Source organism: Cuculus canorus, chromosome 17 (genome assembly GCF_017976375.1).
Source record: "Cuculus canorus isolate bCucCan1 chromosome 17, bCucCan1.pri, whole genome shotgun sequence".
Taxonomy (NCBI): Eukaryota; Metazoa; Chordata; class Aves; order Cuculiformes; family Cuculidae; genus Cuculus; species Cuculus canorus.
This window is the reverse complement of record NC_071417.1, coordinates 7,618,484-7,643,635: the sequence shown is the minus strand read 5'-3', so window position 1 is coordinate 7,643,635 and position 25,152 is coordinate 7,618,484. Positions and strand designations below refer to the sequence as shown.

At 48.5% G+C, this 25,152-nt stretch overlaps 1 protein-coding gene across 5 annotated transcripts in view; it reads right to left on the bottom strand.

Moving 5' to 3' along the window:
- TTC28 (tetratricopeptide repeat domain 28) overlaps positions 1–25,152 on the bottom strand; it is a 133,619-nt gene that overhangs the window by 43,473 nt on the left and 64,994 nt on the right. For 3 of the 5 annotated variants that reach the window (XM_054082042.1, XM_054082043.1, XM_054082044.1), the window contains 3 exons: positions 15,174–15,321; positions 14,052–14,324; positions 13,043–13,173 (listed from right to left, as the gene is read on the bottom strand). In XM_054082042.1, the coding sequence (XP_053938017.1) occupies positions 13,043–13,173; positions 14,052–14,324; positions 15,174–15,321 (552 nt within the window). Of the gene's footprint in view, positions 1–11,314; positions 11,455–12,894; positions 13,011–13,042; positions 13,174–14,051; positions 14,325–15,173; positions 15,322–25,152 lie in introns of those variants that run through there. The other 2 variants (XM_054082046.1, XM_054082045.1) reach the window with 2 other exon arrangements.

Here is a 25,152-nt window from a genome sequence, read left to right as displayed (position 1 = left end):
AGCCAGGCTGCATTTGCTTTCTCCAGGGCATCCTCTCAGGCAGCTCAATTAGAACAGGAGAACTGCCAGAATTCAAAACGTCTTAATTTTTTTTTCACTTAGTGCTGCAGATGAACTTCATTCAATGAGAACAACAAAGCAAGAACAGCAGAAGGGCAGAGTGTTAGGAAACCCTGGAGCATCCCTGCAAGCTTGCGGTGCCACTCCACGTGATAGTGGGATGGGAAAGCCTTGGGCTCAGTCCCCCAGATGGCGAGAGCAGCGCTGAATTTCATGCTGCCAAACATGGTATAATGAACTAGAAATAAGTCTCTTTTGCTGCTGTAATTGCCGTAGATCAGAGAGGGGAGCAGCTAGCAGCAGCTCTGCAGGGACACACACCCTAGTGACAGGCTGGGGACAAAGCCACTGAACATGCTGCCATGTAGTCCTATGGTGTCTTGGGCTTGGGAGGTGTTTCTCCAACATCAAGCACCACAAGTGGTGTGAAAACCAGCTAAACTGTCCCAAAAAATAAATTATTTATTGCTTCTGCAGAAGCACAGACACTCACAAAAGGAGAAATGGCCCCTGTTGTGTTCAAGGAAGCCAACCTTAGTTCACGCTGGCAGGACCAGCAATGCAGGGTCTCCAGCTGGACACACATGCTTCCTGCAGGACGGCCAAGTGGAAAGGACGAGCTCTTCTTCAGACACAGGAATCTGGCTCAGAATATCAAGGATCAAAGCTATCTTCACTCCAAAACTAACCTCTGCAGGACACCCTGCAGAGCATTACCACCCTCGCCTCACTCCTGCCTCCTGCAACGCCTCCTCCGGTTGGAAAACTCCACAGCACCAGCGAGATCTCGCATCCAGCTGGCTGCTGCAAGACAGGCGCCCAAAAGGAGATCGACACCTCAGGAAGGAACCTGGACCTGTTCTCAGGGCAGACAAAAAGACTTAGCCTATACATCAGAGTGCCCAGGGCTGGATTGTCCAAACCAGGACGTGGGAGGATAAGAGAAGCAGAAAAGAAAAATAAGTAGGAGGCAAAAAGAGAAATGGAAAAGGAAGGGTAAAGGGCTGACAAGAAAACATCTGACTGAATTACAAGGACAGGGCTGTGTCCAGAGGCTCGGCTGCTGCTCACACAGCCAGCCAAAGGCAGGAAGGATGCTTCTATCTTCACACATAGCCTTCGCACCAACGCTCCTGCGTAGTTTATTCTGCAGCACTTTGCCCATTAAGTGATCCAAGTGCTCCAAGAGGCACTTCTCAATCATCCTGGAGTCTGCGCGAGCAGAGCCCATGGCACTTCAGGCATCCCCAGGGCTGCCTGCCTGCAGCAGCTCTTCTCCAGCACGATAAATATCTGTACTCTCCATGCTCATGGGGGCAATCAGCGGAAAGACTGCGGAGCCTGACATTAAAGCAGTACTTAGGAACAATTTGGTGATTACATCTGCTGGGGGACACCAGTGACTCACTTCAGGGGGTTTGCAATAGGATTCCAGAAGATAAATTCATCACTGTATACTTAATAAAATCCTTGGCGTAATAGGACCCACCGGGAACTCGAAGTGGCTCCCATACTGGGCCAAAAGGGTAAGGGTATTCCCACAAGCGCTGGCACAAGAGTCACAGCGCTGCAGTGCAAATACAAGGCTGACACGTGGGAAACAGACTCCAGCTGTGCTAGCACAAACCTCTGCCTGGTAGCAGGGTGATGGGAGACTACGGCTTCATACCAGTGCGTTCTGCACCAGCAAACAAAGAAAATCAATGCTTTATATACCTGACAAAGACAAATTTTACAGTGGGGGTTGCTTACACCTCCAATTAGGCAATTTATCACTTTAATAGAAAGCAGATTCTTTTGGCACTGAGCTGAGGCAGAGAAGGGAGTTCTGAAAAAGGTTCCTAATTGCTCTCTTTTTCTTGGGAGCAACAGCCAGCTTTGGGTTTTCAGCTGAATAAGGTAAAGAGACGTTAAGCAGATGTGCATCACAGAATGACAACTAATAGGGACCTGGTGACTTGGAGAGATGTGTTTCTTAGATATTCGCCCTTGCCATTCCCCAATTATGCTACATTTAAACAATTCCTTAACTGGTTGCACAGCCTCTTTAAATGAAAACACTTTATAACAATTCCACAATGCTCTGCCTGGTATCTCAGTATAAGGCAGCCTTAATCCCCAAACACAGACAACAATTAGGATTGATCAGAGATCGAGCTTTTACACCCAAGGTGGGGAAATAGCTGGCATGGACTGAGCATCTGTGCAATTCAAAAGCCTGGCTGCAGCATCATCTTGCGTGCTTGTCTCCCTCCGCTTCCATTCTCCCTCTGGGCACAGGGTAACAGCAGTGCGTGATCCTACATGATGCAGCGGAGCGGCATCCAAAGGATCAGCCATGCATATCCATAACATCTGCACTCAAGACAGTCAGCAGTACAAACCCAAATACCCCCTCAGACGCACGCTCTCGCTCTTGAATGCAGGTGAAGGTTTCCTGGTTCACTGAGTGTATTTCGGGGTGGTCAGGAGAAGGCAGCTTCAACACATGGTTCCTGAACACACACAAAGGAATCTCAAATCTGAAAGCATTAACAGGATGAACTCTGCTGGCTTCTCCACGAAGAGGAAAATCTCGCCATATCTTACACCAGAATAACATTTCTGTGTGGGAAGCACAGAGCTACCTCGCAGGAACGCTGCACAAGCATTTAAGCTCTCTGTATGTGAGCTCTAACCTCTGTCTCTCTAGTAGGTACGGACTGTGTAGCTGCTGCGCACACGGGCAGGACAGCAGCATAGCAGGGGATGACCACCCTCAGGACACACCAAAATCACCCAAGCTCTGAAAATCATGCTTTACTTGCACTTCTATGAACTTCCTTTATAATTCCCTCAGAATCCACCAGTATTCAACAACTACCCTTGGAGAGCTACTGCTGAATGAAAGGGGATAACCAGGTATTAATGATACAATAGACAAACTCAAAAGATACAGCGGGAAGAGAGAGCTCCAGTCCCCTCTGGATTAATGGATTAAATTAATCGGCAGGTGTCAAGGACTACTTGCTGCTCATGACAGAGGCTGCCATGGGTGGTGCTTACAATCCATTCACAGTCCTGTCTGTCCTCATTTGTTCAGGGAAAAGACATTGTTCCAGTCTCCTGACCATGGCCTGACCATTCTCCCTGTTCAATGGCAAAAGAATCAAGAACATTATGTGAATCCAGGCAAATCCGAACAGCACCACGGCACACCTGTCAGGTTCTTCACAGTCGATCATCTTCCAGAAACCAAAGGCATCAAAGGGAACATTGACGTTCAGCCTCTCAGCCGGATATCGCAATTATGCCGCTCCAGCAGAAAACCCATTTACTTCATCTCCTCCATCATCATTTAGGAGCTTGGTGTCCAGTCCCGCCTAGAAAGCTTGTAAAACCAAACCTGCATGACTCCCTTAGCAGAACCACAAATATTCTTGACCCAGTTAGCAGGGTTTTGCTCGAAAGCAGAAGCAGCAACTGGTGCACGTGGATACCCAATCCTTAAGAGTTCAAGTGCTTGTGACTCACTCTGGAAAGGCTGCTCACGTTCCCTGTGCGAGCACGCTGCTTTCCTGGGGTGGGCTCTGTAGCATTGAAGAAAAGGAAAAGGAAGTCACGGAGAAACACCAGCCCAGGAACACAGCAGCCCTCAGAATCGAGTCTAAGCATCACACTGGGGTCACTGACATTGATCCCAAGCACCCAAAACGTGGTAGCTTTCTGGAGCCTAAAAGGCTCCTGTGTGAAATCATTTTAGGGAGGGTGGCTGACTTGACATTTTAGTGATGATGTAAGAAAATAAACCCTCATTTAAAACCACAGACTTTTCTGGGATGGTGACACCGAGGAGTGACTCATGCTCTGGTCAAAGTCACTCCTGAAAAAGCCAGCACTTTACAAACTCACCGATCTCACAGAACCCCGAGAAGTTCTTTGTGCAGCAAAAGAAATCTGTAGCTCCTGCAGCTGACCTGTGCCAATCCTGACACTAACTGTCCTCGTATATCTGGGAATCACTGGAAGTTCAATACGGCAGAGCCTTGGCCAAGGCGGGCCCCCGAAACCCCAAAGTGCTGCTCCCCAAGCTGCTTCATTCCTTTTACCGCAGCCAGGTCCAGGCCCCAGCAGAGCGCGAGGTCTGCAGATACTGCAAGGGGTAACTAAAACCAGAAGACTGTGTTTCTTCCAGCTGAAATCCGTGTGCTGCGGAGGTCAAGCGAGGACATTTAAAGGCGATCCTCAGGAAGTATTACATTTCCCTTTTGAGGCACAAGGCGAAACAAAACAAAGCATATGGCCTTTTAGTGCATTCCCAAATTTCCTGCACCGGTCAGATTTCCCTTCGTTCTGCTTAATCCTATCACATTTGAACTGGATAAACCTTTGTGAACCCAGTCAAGCTGACTTTCTCTAAAATGAGCTGCTAAGGAGAGAAAGAGAAAGGCAAAGAATTGATGCTCTCTTACACAACTCCAGCTACTTGATGCTCGAGCACAACGGCTGCTCACATCACTGAACTCCTTCTCTCTAAAATGTAATGCAGCACTAGTGCTGTAGGAGCCCCAGAATCCTCAAATGAACTCATATGGCAAGTGTTTTCCCAGCAGCTGGCACCCAGCCTTCCTCCAGGAAAGCAAGCCTTTCCCTAGGGTACAGGGGAGCTTGCCCAGGATCGCGAAAGAAGCAACACTACCGTCTACAATGAGAGGCTGAAATCAATGAGGCAAAAACGACAGCACCGCACATTTAATGAGGTTTTCAATGTACGCCTACATTACCGGTCAGATTTTTGAGTCCCCATGGTCAGAGGCCCCTCAAAGACCAGCTGTTTGAAGTGCAAGTATTTATGGGAACAACATGAACTGGAAAGTGTATGTCTGGAACTTTGTGTGCCCAACAACAGAGCCAGACATCTGGGCCAGACAAAGAAAGTTAGTGAATTGAACAATGCTGCAGAAACCGTTCAGGAAGACATTCTGCAGCCTCAGTCAAACCTCTCACAAGTTCTCATGAAGCTAAAATCACATCTGCAGAATTTCAAGGGCAGCAGGGGTGAAAATAAAGCTTTTGTCCTGTTAGGAAATCTGGAAAACGGATCTGCCTACTCTCACCTAACTCTCTGCTGGCTGCTTCACAGCCCTTCATCAGCAGAGGGGTTCAGCACCCCTGTGCTACCCTGTGCCCAGCCAGGGCCTTCTAGCAAGGTCAGTACTGAGGTCTCAGTTCTATAAATTGCTTTCAAATCTAGTATAAAGTCAGCAAAGATTCTGGAAGATCTGGACCTGGATCTAAAAACACCTCCTCAAAAAGCACAGATCTGATGATGACAACACTACTTTTAGTGTAAAGGGTTTATGTCTTCTAAAAGAAACAACACTGAAGCCACAGTAACTCTCAACACATTAATGATGAGGCACATGTGCTGGGATGCCCTGTGGAGCCCCATATCCTCCTCCAGCTTCCTGGACCCCTGGAAATCCTGCTGGGCTGCTCCACCACTCCAGCTGCCAGTTGGAAAACTGCTGCCAACTCAGCCAACAGTGCATCTGGGCTTTACCCATCTCTGACAGCACAGCACTGGGAGACTGAGGGCTGGAGCTGCACACGGGCAATGAGCACATTTGGCAGCTCCCCTCCTCCCTCAATAACAATGAAAAGACATTGAAACCAGCTTGAGGCCAGCAAGAAGGCCCAGTGATGCGCGGGTTTGAGCAAGGGCTCAGACAAGTACTTTCAATGGAAAAGCGCCCTTCTCTTTCTGCAAGGATCCAGTCCATGAACTGCAAGGGCCTGATCTTTTTACCAGTTTCTGGTTTCTGTGGGCAATTTCCCACTGAGTTCCTAGGAACTGACGCTGGTCTTGCCCCTCTGGAGAGCAGGGACCTTTTGCATGAGTGGTTAGCAGCCTGATCAACCATTCTGTTGTTTGTAAATCCTGTATAATGGGATTTGGAAAGCTGTTTCTCACGCAGAGGCTGAATCAAAAAACAGCTTGTTTCAATTTCTTGGAGGAACCTCCAGGACTCAAAAGATCCCCTAAAAGAACCCCAGTGAAAAACAGAGGGCATAATGGAGAAACAAGAGTGAAGTGATAATCCAGGCACTAAAAATGTCTATGAATGAACTACAGTCACCCATTCCTCCTCTCACTGGTTGCCCTTTTTGATAAGACACTGCGGGGCTGACACAGGAACAGGAGGACACTGCAAAGTGAGCTCTGCAGTCTGCGTGCACGGTGCTCATGCAGCGGGCTGCAGTCCCTTAATGTGCTCGTGGAATCAGTGACAGACACGCTTATTTCTTACCAAAAGCTCTCACGTTTCCAACCTTCTCTTGAAGAGGCTCAAAAAGTGAAAGTTCTTTGTCATTCAATACAGCAGCAGCGCTCGCACCCTGAACTTGTCGTTCCTGCACTTCTATCAGCAGTGGCTGCAGTAACCACTAATATAGATTAGCAATTAGCAAAGCCCTCCTTGACCTGTTCCATACATCTGAAACTTCAAGTCAGATGCGATGAAGCCATAAGGAATAAGATATGCTCTCCTCTTAGTCCTTCCTGTTCACGTTGCTACAGGCAGCGGATAATCCACCTCTGGCAGACAACTACACAATAAATTATTTTGAAGTAGTGGCTTCACTGCAGAAGAGGAAAAAGGACAGAAAATAGAAAGGCAGAGAAACAAATACCTCTCCCTGCTTGTTCTCTGCACAGCTCCGACGCTCACTGCGGCACTTTCCCACTTTCCCTCCACCGCCTGTTTCTGCCATCTCAGTCAATGTTCTCATGCATGACAAATTGCTTTAGCCCGAAGACTCTTTCCAGTTCTCATTTGTGAGGTATTTATATCCTGTCCTAATTTTCCAGACTGTTTGCAAACATAACAAGACAACTGCGGTCATGAGATTTTCAGATTTTTCCTTTCTGGAAAGCAGGGTGGCCGCAGGGAGAGACCCCCTCTTCCGACAGCCGAGCCCCGCACGGATGCCAGGACTGGGAAACGGCAGTGGGCTTCTCAAGCTGTGGTCAGGGAAGACATTCGATCCTTAGCACTCCAAGACTAATGATAATGAAGCACAACCAAGGAAGCAAGGGACCAGGTGATGAACACTTCAGCATTTTCAGTGAGAAAGAGACAAAGCTGGCCCTAATCTCAAAACACCCGAAAGCCACTTGAATACAATGGAAAAGAACCACTGCTATGAATGACAACCCATGCAAAGCGAAATCCTGGATAGAGCAGGAGCAGCGCCCAGCCTGCTACTATGCACCCAAGTAATTAAGGATACACAAACAGGAGGGCAAACAGAAGGGTTTTTTTGGCAGCAGTTAAGATACCACACGGGAAGAACGGGCAGACACAGAAAGAGCCTGTTTCACTGTGCAGTACCGAAGGTCTGGGTGTGCTTTCTACTCTCCCAAATGCGCTACAGAAATCAGAACCCAACATATGCGAGATTTTGCAAGCACACATGAGCTAACCAGAGGAGTCTTTACCTCACTGCATAGGTTTCTCAAATTCTCTTTAAAAAACTATCAACAATTCTAAGAAAAATCACACACGTGTGCAGTGTTTAATGCCCATCAAGCTTGGGCTGCTCTGCTCCAGCTTCATCTTGGTGACAGGCTGCAGTAGAGCAGACCTGGGGGACGCTACACAGCTGTGGAAGGACTCTGGATGCCTGTCAAGGTAACCAGGAGGAGAACCTGGCCCACCACTGATCAGCTGCAGATGTTCTGATGAGCTCACTCCACACTGACATACTCTGTGATGGTGTCTCCAGAGAGGAAGGGTTGCACAGACTCACGTTTCCAGCCAAAGCTGCAGCACAACTGCCAGCACAGGGACCCTCACCATCAAAACCCAAACAGCTCAAAGTTCATCTCTGGCAGGAGCCCTGTGGCTGCCAGCACAATCCAAACACAGAAATTATTCCGGACCAAGAAGGGATGCAGCAGACAGCCGGGGAGGTAATCCGTGTTTCGGACCAGCTCTTGTGCCATTAACTCAGAAGAAAGCTCAGGTAGGGGCACACACACCTTGCTCAGGCACAAGTCATAGCTGATACCACCTCGACACATTTGCTTGGAGCCGTTCAGTTCACAGTGCCAAGAGTGAGCAGATAACAGCATCCTCAGCACTCAACCTTTGCACAACCACCCCAGCGCACGGCAGCTCCGAGCGCTGCAGGTAAGGTTCAGAGCACACTGGTCCTATTTAAGAAGAATGAAGACAGAGTTGCTCCTGAGGGACAGAAGTGCCACTTCTGACTCAAGCTGTGTTCCAGTCTCTTTCCTCATCTAATTCAGCAGAAGAGAGATTTCCAAAATGATTGGCAAGGAACATCAGAAAAGAAAAAACAAACTATTCTTTTGCATTGCACCATAACGCACACAAGGAGCACAGACAAAAGGGTAAAAACTCACAGCTTCCCTATTTACTGAAGATGGAGCTTGTACAGACAAAGCCCGGCAGGAAGGACACCTGGAAAGCATTTCCTCTTCCCCTCAGGAAGCGGCAGAATGCCTTGGCTTTACAGAATTTACAGATTTCAGTAGAAAGGAATGAGCCACCTTTCCTTCTGCAGCTCCTTCTGGAAACAAGAAAGTGACCTCTGCTTTGCACAGCCTGACAGTAAGTAGCTGTAGTTTACAAAAAATAGGGGGTTTATGCTGTGTCTCACTGCTGGCTCAGGCTGGGGGACAGGGAAAAAGGATTCGAATTGCAAAGTTAAATAATCGCCAGTGGCTGAGCTGCACACAAAGCGTGTTCAGACAGTTGCAGGGTCTGCCAATTCCCAGCTGAATCCAGGCACTGACAACGTCAGTCACAGCAACAGTATTTCACTACTGCTCTTCCTCCAGAGATGCAGAGCAGCTGGTTTATCCCTGACAACCTTCCATCATGACAACAGTCCTGATGCCAGTGAAGGCTCTCGTCACGGGCAGCTCGGTGGCAGTGCTCTCTCTGCAGTAGGAAGGGTAGCACCTACTGGCTTCTGGAGTCTTCTGGGCTTTGTGCCCATGGTTTCTCCTTATAACAGGAATTCCTGCATTCTGACGTTCCCCATCAACCAAGAACTTTGGTAGATATGCAAGATCAAGGTGACACAGAAAACCCACAAAAGCCTGCTTAATAAACACCTTTTGCTCTACGGCATGTAACCATCGTGTCCCAATCACCATTTTCACCGTTCCCTTTCCCTTCCTGAAAAAAATGTGCTGAAGCTGCACCAAACATCAACGTTGCCTTACACTCACAATCATGTTAAAAAAACATCTTGAGACAGTAAAATCCAGTTCATTGGTCTGGTTACTGAGCATAACAACCTGCTGCAAGCGAATATCCGAGGCACAGGTGCGCGTGGAGGTGTCCAAGTGCTGCAGCCAGTGGCCACAGAAACAAGAGGGCACTGAGCCCCAGCCAGTTTCCTTCCAGAAATAGCTGCTTCCAGAGGACAGGTGGGAGGAAATCCCTTTAAAACCAGGCCAAGAATGACTGCTGCAAGCTGTTGGGGATCCTAAGTCAACACCAGGGCAAGCTGACACTGACAGAGGTCGTCAATCTGTCCCCTGCTCTCCTCTGGGCTCCACCACGCTCCCACGTGGGGCAGTGGGAAACAGGTTTGGGTCCTTCAGCTGCCCCTTCATTGCAGCCTCAGGGAGAGCTCAGGGCCTCAAACAGTCCTCTTCCTCACCCAGTGCCCTCTGTTCATCCTTGCCTAGCAAAGAGGGATGCTGCACCTTTAATGGTGGGCCCAGTTCAGCTCCAAATGTGCCAGCCAGCCAAGACACGGGAGCTGCCAGCACCCAGTGGCTTTCCGGGAACATCGTCCTTCCCAACAGCTCAGCGCTGGCAATGCACTTTCACACAAGCATTAATTTTATCATGGTTACTTTATGATTTTGCCTTACTGCCCTGCTATTTTAGACTGCAGGGCTGTAATAGAAGGCGTCTGATGGCCCAGGAGAGAGAGGAGCTACTACTCTGTGGAGTCCCTGTGGCATTGGTGGCTTCTGCAGGACAGGATTTGGGCACAGCCCGTGTGAGGGTTTGGACACTGAACCTGAGCAGGGGCTCCACAGCTTTCCTTTCCCTGTCAGTCCTCACAGCTTCAGAACGCTCCCTCAAAAAGAGCTTTCACAAATGAAATGCTTTGGAAGGAACAGGGGACTTCATGAGGATTCTCAGCCTGAGCACATTGCCAGGGTCAGCAGCAGGCCAGGACAGCCCACGCTGGAACCTGCTCCGCGTCACCTCCACAGAGGAGTGACGGCCTACGAAGCCGCGCTGCTGTTTCCTCTTTAACTGCATCTGAACAATCTCAGAGCTGAACTCCCGCACTCCTCTCCATCCAAAGAGAGGCAACCATCCTTCTAGATCGTCTTGCCTCCCCTCCTCTACCGCAGCTCCCTGCTGCTGTCATCCTTTTTAGATGGTATCCTGCCCACCACAGTGACCATCTGCAAAGCTCCACCAGAACCAAAGAATGCACAGACAGAAAGAGTAAGTCCTTTACAGTTTCTGGTTTCCTGAACTGACGGTGCTTTGAAGTCTGCTAGTTCTTTCAGAAACAATCTAACAGAATTAGCCCCTCTGAATCTCGACCAGCCACTGCAGCTGGTCAAAATATCTGACCCATCACTTCATTGTGACAGAAAGCATTGAAATGACCTGGAGATGGCTACATCATCGTGCTCATTACAGCATCCTCCTAAGAACCCATCATCTTACACGTCTGCATAGACCAGGACTACATGTCCATCCCATAACCCAGGGTCTCTCTTGGAGATTCCAGAGTTATGCAAATCCCAGCTGCTTCTGCTCCATTTTCTCTCTCACAAGTACCACAACACAGCCTGAACATTCCCCACACAGCGGCCATGAGGAGCAGACAACCCGCCCAGACACAGACTGCGCTCAGTGTGATACGGCGCTGGTAACCAGACCTGCACAGACTCCCTGTGCCGGGGAGAGAGAAACATTTAAAGGCTTCAGTTCATCGAGCAGCATATGTGATTCCCTGCTCAGCTGACACTGTTTCCCTTCTCCAGGCTCGGGGCAGGACAGACCTGAACACTACAGCCAGACCCTCTGCAACTTCCTCCCAGTTTATGGGCAACGCAATCCGGCAGAAGCCCCCCTGGTACAGACATTGGCCTCAGCAGCCTCAGAGCCCACGGATCGCTCCGAGGGTAGCAGTATCCCCTAAAAAGGAGCATTTTCTACCTTCAGAGCCAGCTCTGTGCAGTTGGAAGGAAAACAATTACCTCATTACAGGCGCACACCAAATTCCCTTCTGGTGGAATTCACATCAGCACTACTGCAACTTTATAACATTTGCATTATAAAAATGTCTGCAAAGGAGGCCAAGAAAAACAGCTTTTTGTGCAGAGGAAGCTCTGTGGTCGAGATGATGTCATCAGAAAGCGCCAAATTAATTTCCTGTGGTTACATCCTACAGGAAATCCAAGCAGCTCAGCTTTCTTGCTAAACCAAGTAGTCATTTGTTGTCAATAGCTGTTAATTACGTGCCCAGATGTGTCACGAACCAAGCACTATCACCGTTAGCCTTCATTCCCTGGATTCCTCCCAGATCAGCCGGTGGGATCTGTTTGGACCCACAGCCTGCAGCCAGTGAGCTGCACCAGCACTCGTGTTCCCGGGCTGGCCCAGGGGCTCTGAGGCGCAGAGGCTGCTGTGCTCACGCCACGTGCCAGCGCAGCGAGGTTCCTGCAGCCCCATCCCACAGGGGATCTGCTGCTGCTGTGAGAGCACCCCAGAGGAAGAGCAGCCTTGGAGAGGTGACTCGTAGCAGGAATAGGGATCCCTAACCAAGAAAACTATAAAAACAATGATGAGCAACAACTTTTCTGCTCTGCATGAACAGAAATGGGGAACTCAGGATTGATTCCAGAGGTTTTCCACCTGCTAAAGCAATCATGGAAACATCCAGCAGGTCTCTCCCCTCGTCAGTCCTTCCACAACCTACTGAAAGACACACCTCTCCAAGGCTTACTGGATATTTAAGTTATTAAAAAATCCACCAGTAAAGCATTTCACTAATTCATATGGATCTTTTCAATGACTTATCAGTAGGAAACCGATCTCGTCAAGTGTTTCAATCTCTCCAAAACTACTCATTTTACCACGAATTCCCATCCATCCCACTGCCCCCACCTGCCATGCATCCCACAAGCCCACCACGTTCCCATCTGCAGAAGAGGGGAATCCACTGGAGGGGCAGAACAGCTTTTGTACCTGTAACGTGCACTAAAATTACGGTTCTGCCCTCACAGTGAACTTCCAGTTGAAGGCTCCTGGGATAGACGCCTCGGTTTGTGCTACATGCTTCCCTGGCCTGGCAGGGAGCCCAGCATAACACCTCCGGAACGGAACGCTGAATGGTCAAGGCAAATCAGATCCAGCCCAAGCAGCCCCTACACTTTACACACTGTTGTATTTTCAAGTTTGCATGGATTGGCTTTATTTATACTGCTTTTTAAACAAGGCATCTTTAGGTAAACGTTGTGGATGGGGAGCTTACTCATGACTCATCTGGAAAAGGCATAACATAGGATGTGCCCTCATGGAGTTCAAATCGGCAGCACCTGTATTACAGGGAAAACCTGAGCTGGTGAAGGCCAGGGCTCAGCTGCAGAGATGTTGTACCAATACCTTCCACCGTCAGGGCCCTGAGCCTCTGCATTGTGGACGAGACGGATGGGAAGGAAGAGGGAGGCAGAATGCCCTGCTCAGAGCACCACGGAGACCAGGGGAGGCAAAAGGACAAACCAAGCATCCTTGCCACTCTCACTCACATCCTGTAGCTACTGGTACAAACAATCACCTTCACAACGGCTGGGAAGAGACATCAGGTAGCTTCCAAATTCTCAGAATAATACGGCAGGCAGACAAGACTTCTTGATGTGTTCACGTCTCTCTAGAGAACCACATCGTGCTGACTCCCCATCCAGTCCATTTAATGAGCCTCCTACCTCTCTGTCCTTGAGTTTCATGGCGAGCACCAGCTGATGTCTGTGGTTAGTAAGGGCCTCCCGGTAATTTCCTTTGGAAAAGAATGCGGAGCCCAGGTTTCCATGAGCTCGGCATTCTCCCGTCTGGTCACCTGAGTCACATGCAAACAAAATAAAGGTTAGCTAATGAAGGTGAGACAGGAAGCATCCAGTGAAAGCCCAAGGCATGTTCTGTATGCTCCAGAAAAAACCCATCCTCACATTTCATGCACAGCCAGACCTCTCCTCTCTGCTGGCCTTCAGAAACTTCTACAATAGCAATCCACCTTACTTTTAGGATTGTTTTACTTTCTTCTCTGCCCCAATACTTGGCAATTTCCAATTTTTCCATGTTTACTCCCTGCTTGACATAAGCAATTTGTTTGTGAAAGTGAGTCAGTGGCCCAGGATTAAAGCAAGAGAAGAGCACTCCAGCTTTCTCCAGAGTGCAGTTCTTCAGCAGAGCTCAGCTCCAACACAAAGAACATCTACTGTTGTCATCAGCATTGTGCAGGAGATATCAGACATGAGAGGGATTTCCCAGTTTGTTTGGTTTTAAACCCTCTTGTTTACCCACTATCTCACTTCTGGTTTGTTCCCTTGCTGGCAGCTGCCTTAGGAGTTCAGATTGAGGATTTTTTCCAATCTAATGCTTGAAAAAACAGATTGCTTTGTCTAAGACTTGTTTAAGGTCTTGAGCCCAAATCTACACAGGGGATCAGACCAGTTTCCACACACGCAACCCCAAAAACTGAGAGGACCCTGGAGAATCTCAGCACGTTCATCAACCATCCACTCCCACATACAGACAGGTAAAAGGGCTGCACAGGATGGAGTTTGCGCGTTTCACAAATTTCAGACTTGCTTTAGCAGCTTGTGAAACCTCACAGAAGCCTAAGCATTACAGAGGGATGCTGCCCATTAACACAGCTATTAATTTGGTCCACCTGCACGAATCCCATACTCAAACAATTGGAAAGAGAGCTCTTACCTAAAGTCTTGGCTACGTCCAAGTCCTGCTGCATGTATCCAGTGCTTTTCTCCGTATTCCCAAGGGACCAGTATGCACTGCTCAGTGCGGAGAACACTGATCCCCGCAGCTTTAGGCTGCAAGTGCCAATCTTCAGGGCAGCCTCCAGCACCACCACAGAGGCCCCGTGGTGACCCGCAGTCAGAAGCTCCTGCCCAATTACAGATACCACCACAAAGGGGCTCTTGTCCAGCTTCATCTTCTGCAGTTGCTGATAGGTGGGCTCCAGGGACTCTGAAATATGAAAACAAAGGTGTGGTTACTCAACTAACCAAGTCATTGGTATCTCGAAATCACCTTCACAACTTATCTTCACTTTTTGGTAACCAAATGACCCACAAGTTAAGGGCCAGGCTACCCAGATCAAACCAATATGTATTACATGAACTCAAGGCTCAAAGGCAGAGAGCAAAAGCAAAACAGAGCAAAGATAATATTGCCTCCTGCTAGAGAGGGAAATCCTGGAAATGGGGACATTCTGAAGGAAAGACAAAACGCTGCACAGCTAACACAGCTTCAAGGGCCATGGGATTTCACTACTCTTCCACTAATTCACTTGTAATCAGGAGCAGCCTTTTGCCTTCTGGAATGCTGTTTTGAGAGTCATTAGTGCGGTGAAAAAGCTGCTGGTGTGCTCTTCTGGGCAAACAGGGGCCCAGAGCACTTAAGATTCCCTGGTCCTAAGCCCCAGAGCATGATGGGAAGTTATTGCAAGTCATAATAAAGCCAGGGCCACCATAGCACACACCTCTCTGTCTGCGTTGATACCAGACAGAAGACAAATGAGCAATGGCACCACTGGAACTGCTGCACAATGCCAGTCTGATTCACCTCCAGTGCCTCTCAGGATGGGCACCACCATCCTGCTGTCCCAATGAATCAGGAAAGCATTCCTTTCATTCCTCTTCCTACTTTGGGCTCCTTTCTCAGCACCTGCTAGCTCAGTAAAGAAGCCAAATCCTGACACCTTTCTCTTTAGGCCTCCAGGTTCTCCACCCTGAGATTTTGGCAGAGTCACCCATGGACTGAACCGACCACCCCAGCAGCCCATCCCCACCCTCGAGACGATCTCCTGGTGCTCACCTCGCATGGGAGATTTCATGGCGGCCTCGACCATGCCAACCAGCAGCTGGAGACTCTTGGGATCTTGAGCCAGTCCTGAGGCAAATGCTGCCAGTGCATCTGCATGGCGTCCGAGATACTGAAGGGCCACACCCTGTCGGAAGTATGCCTGGAAAGCCAGAAGGAAGGTGAAATGCTGGTTACTGAATTGGTAGAAATCACAAATAACAAACCTGCCCATCTTCTCCCGCTGTTGGATGCTGGGCTGCAGATTCTGGCCTCGGTCACGCTGGCTATAATCAGTCTGGTTTGTGACTTCCACCCAGTTGCTCATCTCCCAGGTGTGATGACTTTCTCCGAGTATCCAGGTGTATTCGTAGCAGCGACACTGAGTTGTAAAAGGGTCTTGAATCTTTAAGCACCTTTGATGCCCATTACTCAAGTTTTATCCTCATGCCCAGCAAACACCTTCCTAATGCAAACTTTGCTGCACTTTCGCTTCATTCAAATCCATTTCAATAGCACAAATAATCTCCCAGAACAGAGGATAAAACGTTATTTGCATTTCTTAAGAAGCACTTCAAGAACATAATGCTGACCCTTGAGATGGGCTCCTGGTGTTGCTTTCACGGATAAGACCTCCTCTATTTCTCTCCACCCGTAAAAGTAACCTGCGCTACATTACATATACATCTGTGAAAGGCTTTTCACTTCAACAGGATAAATCTCCGGTTAATATCCAAACTGGTATTTCATTAGAGCTTTCAGATGCTCCTGGAATACAATCCAGGGAGGCAGATTAAGGAAAATCAGAAATGACATGAGAAATTTATAGACATGAATATTTAATCTCTTTTCCATTAGGAAGCCTTGATTGTAGAACCACTTCTAATGAATTCAATGAAAGCAAAACTCTTTTCATTAACCTTTAGTATAAATGTGTTCTTATTGAACCAAACAAGCTACTGTACTGGAAACGCAATTCAATGCTAATTAGATTACAGGCATGAAGCTTTAAATCAAAGAAAATACAAAGAACTAACAATGAGCAGTGGCCATCAAGCATGAGCCCTCCCAGCAGTGAGCAAGCCGTCACCTAAATCACACTGTACACTTTTAAGTTCTTTTTTACCCAGAATTATAATTTAATCTCTTTCTTTACCGCCTGACGACAGAGGCGTTTTGATGCCACATAGCTCTGACGGGGACCTTCCAGTCAACAGGGCTGGTCCAGGACAAATGTGCCTGCCTGATTCAATTATCACGGATGAGGGCACAAATACACAGCAGCCAGCGACGGAACTTCGTCTTGCGTGTGGGCATCTCCAACACCTCGTGCTTTACAGCAAGGTAGGAGCCTGCCATCTCCTTTCTCCGAATGCGTAGCACCAGGATAGACAGCACATCAGGGAATACGCAGGTTCCTCACTGCTGCAGAAGGCAAACTATGCCCAGAAACCCAAATTCACCTGTACGTAGGGTTTAAAAGAAAGGTCAGGAGGGAGGTGGATGCTACAGGTAATGAAGACGAGCCTCCCACAGCAACACTACGGCTTCTGCTTCCAAGGGCCAGAAGGGACCACATAGTGTAGTCCTTTCTCGCATCCCATCCTATGCACACAAGGGCTGTAGGACAAGTAACATATTCTTCACCTATAGCACGGTAATAACTAGCTTCAACGACTCCCATGGAGGAAAATGGCCTGGGTGAAAGAAGCAGAGGAAAAGCAAGGTAAACAAACCACACCAGAAACCTCTCCCTGCTTCCAGTTCTCAGATAGAAACCCAAGTGAGCATGAGCTCTCAGGAGGAGAACACATGCCACAGGGGAGGCATCCAAAGCCCATTCCCAGGTCACAGAACACTCTGGTTTGTTCACCATCACCTGTTCACCAGCTCTGCCACCTTCCCCACAAGGGCCCTGGCCAGCCGGGATGCACTGGCAGCTGGAGCAGGGATTGTTTCCAGCATCTTCTTGCCCAACTCCACCACTTTTGTGGAACACTGAGCACATCTCAGATACAGAGAAAACAGAGCCCTCTTCTCCCAGCTCTGCGTACAGAGGGGGGACACACAGGCTCCAGGTGACAGAAGAAAACAAGACAGGGACAGATTCACCAACAGCAGGCAGTTCCATACCCGGCATCTCCAGCGACCTGGCTGGAAAGCGCTTTTATCCCCCCTCACATCCATTCCTGGAAGCCCCCCCCGGCAATCAGTGAATTTGAATACAAACACAACATTCAGAGCCCCAAACAAAAACCCATTAATCATAACTGAAAGGAAGATTTTAGCCAATTTTTCTCCAGCAAAACTCCCTTCCTTCCTTTCTCCTCCAGTTTCCAGCACACACAGCTTGCTCTCCACACATTGTGTTCCCCGGAGTCCTTTCACAAACCAAATAACAGCACTCACATCACCTATTTCCTCCCCGAGAGGCATTCACGAGTGAGTTTAGCATTGGCCTGAAGATACCATATCAAGGGGAAAAATCTGCAAAGAGGAAACTGTGAGAATCAGCCTTTGGAAGAGAGGAGGAAAGGGAAAGGCAAGGAGCCAGCAGCTGCAGCTGAAGAAAGGAGACAAGGAGCGGCTTTCCAGTCCCGACACAGACAGCGGCTTCCCACGCTTCAGTGAACTTTACCTCTTTTAATAACACTGTGAAGGCAGAAGACTTGCTCCGCAGGAAAGTTACCTGGGATTGCTAGGAAATTAATGTAAGAAAAAACTATCGATTCCTTTTAATAAGATTAAAGCAAAAAAGGACGATGATTTGCTGAAGACAAGACAAATGAACAGCAAGTGTTCTCGAACTCATAGCTCTTTGCATTCTCAATGCAACACAAAGAGCTGGAATCATCTTTTTCATTTTTTTCAATCTCTATCATATTTCCCAGGAAGAAGGCACTGCGCACAAAGAAAGGCAAGCTCTCAGCTGAAATTTGGCACTGGATGCACATCCCTCAATGGGAACTGCTTTCTCCTTTCCTCACGTTAGGATGATCAAACATGCATTCCACAGTTCCTCTCCCTGGATTCACTACTGTGCCCAGGGAAACTGCACCTGCACCCAACCCTCAAGCCACAATCAACATGGGTTCTGCACAGCCTATCCTAGACCACCTCCTCTGTCACCCCTTGGAGGGCAAACTAGGAGAGAAGGGATCATAGAATGGTTTGGGTTGAAAAGGACCTTAAAGATAATCCAGTTCCATTCCCTGCCAGGGGTAGGGACACCTCTCACTGGATCCAGTTGCTCCAAGTCCCATCCAGCCTGGCCTTGAAAACCTCCAGGGATGGGGCAGCCACCACTGCTCTGGGCAACCTGTTCCAGGGCCTCTCCACCCTCACAGCAAAACATTTCTTCCTAAGATCTCATCTCAGTCTCCCCTCTTTCAGCTCAAAACCATTCCCCCTCATCCTCTCCCTGCCCTCCCTGATCAAGAGCCCCTCTCCACCTTTCCTGCAGTCCCTTTCAGCACTGGAAGCTGCTCTAAGGTCACCCAGAGCCTTCTCTTCTCCAGGCTGAACAACCCCAACTCTCCCAGCCTGTGCTCACAGAGGAGATTCTCCAGCCCTTGGACCATCTCCATGCCATCCTCTGGACCCATTCCAACAGCCCCATGTCCTTCTTATGCTGAGAACACCACAACCAGAAGCAGGGCTCCAGGTGAGGTCTCAGACAGTGGAGCAGAGAGGCAGAATCCCCTCCGTCGCCGCTGGTCCCACTGCTTTGGATGCAGCCTGGGATACGGTTGGATTTCTGGGCTGTGAGCACACATTGCCGGCTCACGTTCAGCTTCTCATCCACCGGTAGGTGCCTTTGGGAAGATGATCAGAGCGGGCTGGCCCTTCGTAATCAAACAGTCCAGTTCTACAGAGGCAGCTGCTGGCTGAGCCGCCACAGTCGGTGTCTGACTAACCAGGCATCATCTCTCACTGCAATTCTAAGCACGAGTCCTAATTGTTCTGCTCAATTTATTGACCGGTGTTGTTTCTGTACAGGTTGGTATTTTTCATCTGTGTTTATTACAGCCCATTACTCCTGCCCAAGGAGAATGTCTACTTGTCCTACCAGGAGCTGCCACAGGACAGACAGCTGCGTGTCCAGGCAATGCCAATACGAATGTGCTTGATAGGGTTTAAATCCTCATCCTCCAAGATCCCATCCAGGTAACTGTCTACATCCTGAATATTAGATTTTCACATACGATCGGAAACAGGATTAGAATGTAAATGCAATCATTGAAATTGCCGATAACAAGAGGGGTTCTGAAATGTTTATTAATCTCTCTAATATCAAGATGCAAGAACCATGTCAAGTATAGCAACAATAATTGGTTTGTAATTAATACAAAACATGCAATCAAGAAAAAAATAGAGTACAAAGAAACACCATTTCTGGACACAAATGGGATTCTGCCAAATACAAACAAATCCAGTAAATGAAGCCCCTGACAACTCAATGCTTTTCTTACTGGGTAAGTATCAAACTAGACTTTACTTTTTTGGACCAGAGCTCCACACACACACTGAAGCTGCACTGGCATCGTAGCCGGCTCTGGTGTAACTCCTGGGGCTCATACCATTTTTCCCTGTAGAATCCACAGCAATAAATCGTTCAGATCATTCACGCATCTTGTACGGAACGTGTGCAAGAGTTAGAGAGAAGAAGCAGCCGCAGGAGTTCAGGCCTGTCTTACCACGGTCTCTTGTAAGCCTGAAGCATGAGCTCATGCTTCTGGAATATGATTTAGTACCAGGGTACAAGCGTTTTTCTAACGGCAGTCCATCTTACGCTCTTTACTGAGTAGGATGCGATCCTATTCACAAATCCTTTAAAACAGCTGGGGATTAGCTGGCACACAGGAACCCTGTGAGGTCGTGCTGTCACCCAGCTGCCTACGGACACATCGACAGAGCTGAGCTGAGAACAGGGAGTCCTGCTTTTCTCTCAGAAGCAGGGTAACCCTTCCAAGGGTTTTGTGCACAGCAGACAACATGCACACAGCTGATCCTTTCCGAGCACTCCAGCAGAGATCCTGCTGGCTGCAGGCTGCCCAAAAGGAGCCCAGGGACTGCCCTGGCTCGGGGATCTCCATCTACCGAGGGTCCAGCACCCCAACCTCCCCTGATCCAGGAGCTCCTGCACCTCCTCCCTGCTCCGCACAGCCCCTTCCCCCAGGTCACCCCTTTGCCATCACCCCCAGCAGCTCCGTGCTGCCTCACTAGGGCTCATCTGATAATTCCATCGTCAAACTTCACGCTCAGAGACTCATTTACATAACGAATCGCTGGCCGATTTGTAACTGGATAAGGGAGACAGAAGAATGAAACTGGAACGGCATCAGAAGAACTTGGAGCAGAAAATTACTGTCAAACAAACATGGAAAACCTGGACAAAATGCCTCAGCCTTGGACAAAGGCTCCCATTGTACCCAGGGGAGGAAATTTGAAACACCTTGATATTCTTGTCGGCTGCAGACCCTGGACAAGCAGCTCTCTGGATAGGAAAGGCAAACACACAGCAAACACTTTTTCCACAATGCTCCCTTGGTTTGCCAGATCAGGAGATGCTGCCAAAAATAGCAGGAATAATCTCTGATGCATTCAGCCGGGCTGTCCTGACTCTGCAGAACAGCCTCCCGGGCAGACGCAGCCCCTGCCCTGTGTGGGACCGCTGGGCGCCCACCTGCCCGCTCCCTCGGGGCCGCCCATGCCAGCGGCTGCCGAGCGGGACACGTGTGGCAAGGAAAAGCAGGCAAATGTGGGAATGGTTGCTACGGCTGCTTGGGGCCAAGCACCAGGTTGAATCTTTTCTCTCCCCTTGTAACTGCTTTACAGCCAAATTTTCGAGAAAAACACAGGACAAATCTCTGCTGTGGGGTTTCAGGAATGCGAGGAGAGGGAAGAATGTGCTTTAATTCAGAACACATGCAGCACAACTGAACTCCTGCTTTTGCGAAGTCAAGGCTGGTCCTCAATAAGTTTTCCTTCACAGTCCGCACGCTCAGTTGACACTTGAACACCTCCCGTCAGCCTGCCCTGAAAGACAGCAGAGACGAGGCAAATGCATTGTCTCTGTGCCATGGGTTCATCTTCCTCTCCCTGTGCCCAAAATGTCTCTTACAGGAACTATAGCGCTTGGAAATGGGAATTTCCTCCAAGTCCCACTGAGCCTATCCAGAAAAACAGAGGTGAATGCAAAGTATCACCCCTTGTTCTATCCAAAGAGCACTTAATTAGTCTTATTAATTGTGCTTCCACTACCTTTAGCAGGAGACTGTGCACAGATCGCCTGCCCACCTGAATTAAATGTAATCATCAGTAATAGAGTCAAATCCTTGCTTAATTAGTTCAGTTAGCACAGAAGTTGACAGCGTACCGGCTTCGCTCCATTCCTGCCCACTCTGGCCTCACTCTGGAAAAAGCAGCTATCATTTAGGTCTCCTCTCCAGAGGACATCTCTCACCTTTCATCACAGCACGTGGTAACAGACAATTGTCCTACCTTTATCAGCTACAACTCTTCAGCCTTATTTAATAGCCAGAATGCACCAGGAGTGGAGAAGAGTGCTGGAGACAAGTGACAACCGACCTCCAGATGCACCCACACAGCACAGGGGAAGCTCAGCCAGCCGCTTGCCTTTCAGGTTGATGGGCACATCCACAAGCACAGCATCTTCCAGAATTCCTCCGCAAGTCAACAGGGACAAAGTTTTCTCCCATTTCTGGCTAAACAACTTGTTCTAGTAATGGCAGAAAAAAGATAAGCCCGCTTTCAGCCTGTTTAGAAGTAGCTCCAACCTCAGTGAGATATTATGGGAGATTTAATAGATACAGAATTACACAGAAAATAAATGGATTCAACGACGCCTGTAGGCTGTTTCCCAGTGAAGTCTGGGGCAACGTCAGGACTGGTTTTGACACCACTTTACCTAGTGCTTTGTTTAGTTTCAGCACTGTTCTGTGATTTAACTTGCATTAATGTTTGATATTTAGCTGCCAGCATACATCTGCACACAATTCCCCCAGTTCTAACAACACTGAAAGTGTTGAGAACCTTTGCAGAGCTCGAGAATATACAAACATATGCTACTATTTGTTCTTACACCCTTAAAAGCAAAGCCAAATGAAAAAGCAGTACAAAGGGGAAAGGGGGAGTAATAAAAATCATGTCCTAAACTGGAAGACATCCACCACAAGAACTCTTTTTGCTATTCAGCTTGAGTGTTCCAGCACAGAGTTTCATTGTCTCACTCGGAATTACTCATCTGAGCAACGGCTCAAATGACTGCCCTCCTCCCCAGGCTGCGCGTGTTTAGGTGGATCGCACTGAAAACCCACAGCACAATCCAGAAATGAGACATTAAAGCATCTGGTCAGTATGCAGTCATGAGGCTTGGCATCCACCACAAATCCAGCGGGAGGTGTTTCTGAGATCCGTGTTAGCCAGCGTAGCTCTCCTGGACCGGACAGACGGGGCAACAGAGGCGAGCTAGATTCACAGTTAGGATAATCGGTCTTCTCCCAGCTGCGCGACTGCTGATTAAACCAACGCTGTGCAATGATTTGCATCTCGCAGTGAGGCTGCTGAAGGTGATCAAAATCCTGACAGCTGGACATGCAAATAAATCATACTCTTTGACAGTTGTTGTCAGCAGTACTGTTCTCTCTAGGCCAGCAACTCCAGACAACATTAATGGCACATCCGCACGTGCAGCCGAGGTGAGCACAGTCACCAGGCAGCACTCCAGCCAAAGGAACACTCGGCTCCAGCTGGACACAAACAGACAAGTGACTGGATGGGCTGTGGAAAAGCAGCACAACGGACCTCCACAGCTTTGGAGTTTTCCTTTGTCTACTGCAAAAGGATAGGGCTCAAAATTACTTCAGGATACTGGACCACCTGACGCAAGAGCAGCTCAGCCTTCCTTCCTTCCACTGCATGCCTGGGCCTGGGCACTTCATTTGCACACAGTTTCCCTGTCAACCATCTCACAGACTTCAGATGAAAAATAAAACTTAAGATGAAAAGCAAAGATGATCTGTTCAAAGCTGGCTAATAAGAAAATTAAGATTACTAAATACATGTGCTGCAATCAGCTTCTGGTTTCAACACCACAACTTTGTGGCTTAAATGAGGGCTGGGAAATCACACGTCATCTTCCTGAAGCATCCCAGCTGGAAATCTAAATCAGATGCGAAGGAGAGGTGACAGCTCAGCATTTCTATGAGGCACGCGTTCCTCGACATCCCCGAAGCGTCTTACCCAGGCTCCTCCTGACCTCCTGCCAAGTTACAGTCTCCAAGCAATCACTGAAGGAGCACGGGGGATTCCTCGGGTCATCCAGCAAGTTTGCTCCTCATTTTCACCTGGAAGCATTTGCTTCAGAATGGTTAAGAGAGAGATGGATGGATATTAGGTGTGGCAGTCAACGGTAGAGTGAAAAGATCCAGCAGAAATCCGCTGAGATTTCATTAAAGCCAACACGGTTCCAAGTTTGTACAAAGAGTGGGGAAGGCGAGGTTTAGAGAACGAGGCCTCTTACAGTTGTATTTTATCCAAATGACTCAAAATCTCCATCACCGCTGAGAGTCAGATGAACTTTGATCAGCATCAAATGTAAACAGTAATTTGAATGTCACAAGAATTTGTGCACTACAGTATTGTAAACAGTCACTTCAAGATTTTAACATGGTTTTTCCAGCATCCGAGACCCATTCCATTGAAACAACAGCTCTGCAAGTGTTCTGGAACGCACCTCGAGAGCCTCCAGAATTATGTTGGGCTTTGTGGTCATAGAATCATAGAATCGTTTGGACTGGAAGAGACCATGAAGGTTGTCCAGTTCAACTCCCCTGCAGTGAGCGGGCACATCTTCAACTGGGTCACATTGCTCAGGGCCTCATCCAACCTGACCTTGAACCTGGTCAAAAAGCCCTGAGGCCATTTCCTCCATGGGTCCACTCAAAAGACCACCCTCATCTTGAGCTCCATCCCTACCTCAGCACAGAAACAAATGAAGAAGACAAAAAGAAAAATTAGAATAGTACACATCTCCAAGAGCCATCAAAATAGAAGACAAAAGTAACGTGAAATACAGAGGCACAGGACAACGCTGACTTGTAACAACCTCAGCGCAGGTGGCTGCAGCGTATCCTGCAGGATGGAGCTGGTCTGTATCCCTTAGGGAAGTATCCAGTGCTCAGGAGGGCTGCGAGAGAAACCCAGCACACATCTGCTGCCGACACGGGCTCCTGCCTCTTGGCTCACAGTCCCCATCCCGTCCCACCCCCTGTCTGCACTCACTCAGCACCGCCTGCCAAGAAGGACAAAGCTGATGATGAGGGAAAGGGGAAAAATCAAATTTGCAAAAGCTCTAAATATAAAAATCTCTTTGGCCAAGGTGAACGTGGGAAAAATTCTTCAGGAGAGGTGTCACACCGGGCAAGCTTTGCCAGATCGTTACTCTTGTAACGCAAAGGGGAGAAACAGCAACGCCACACTCCTTTATAATGATTCGCCTCCTTCATCACGGATCTCTGAAGCACCAAGTAATTTAGTAGTTGCTATGGAAACTGCTAGGTTTATTGAACAGCCCTGGAAGGGTCAAAAGGTACCATCACTCTGTCCGACTGTAAATTATTTCCCTGCTAAAGATCTGTTTCATTTTAGTTGCCCTACTGCTGCTCTGCTTTGCTGCTGGAACAGCATTCGGACTGACTCCAGAATAGGTGTCATTTTTTAGCGGGGCTGCAACAGGTGAGCCCCAAAATAGCCATTTTCCTGCTCTAATACCCTAAAATACTTCATAGAGAGGAGCCATATCGAGGGCAGAATGGCTAATGTGCTGGAGACTATTAATTCCTTCTCTCACACATCAGCACTGACCTGAGACAGTGGGAACTAGCACGGAGAGTTAGTTTTCACCGAGATCCCCAGAGCTTTCACATTGCTGCTATCAACAGCCATGAGATAAATAACCTACCAGGCTGCC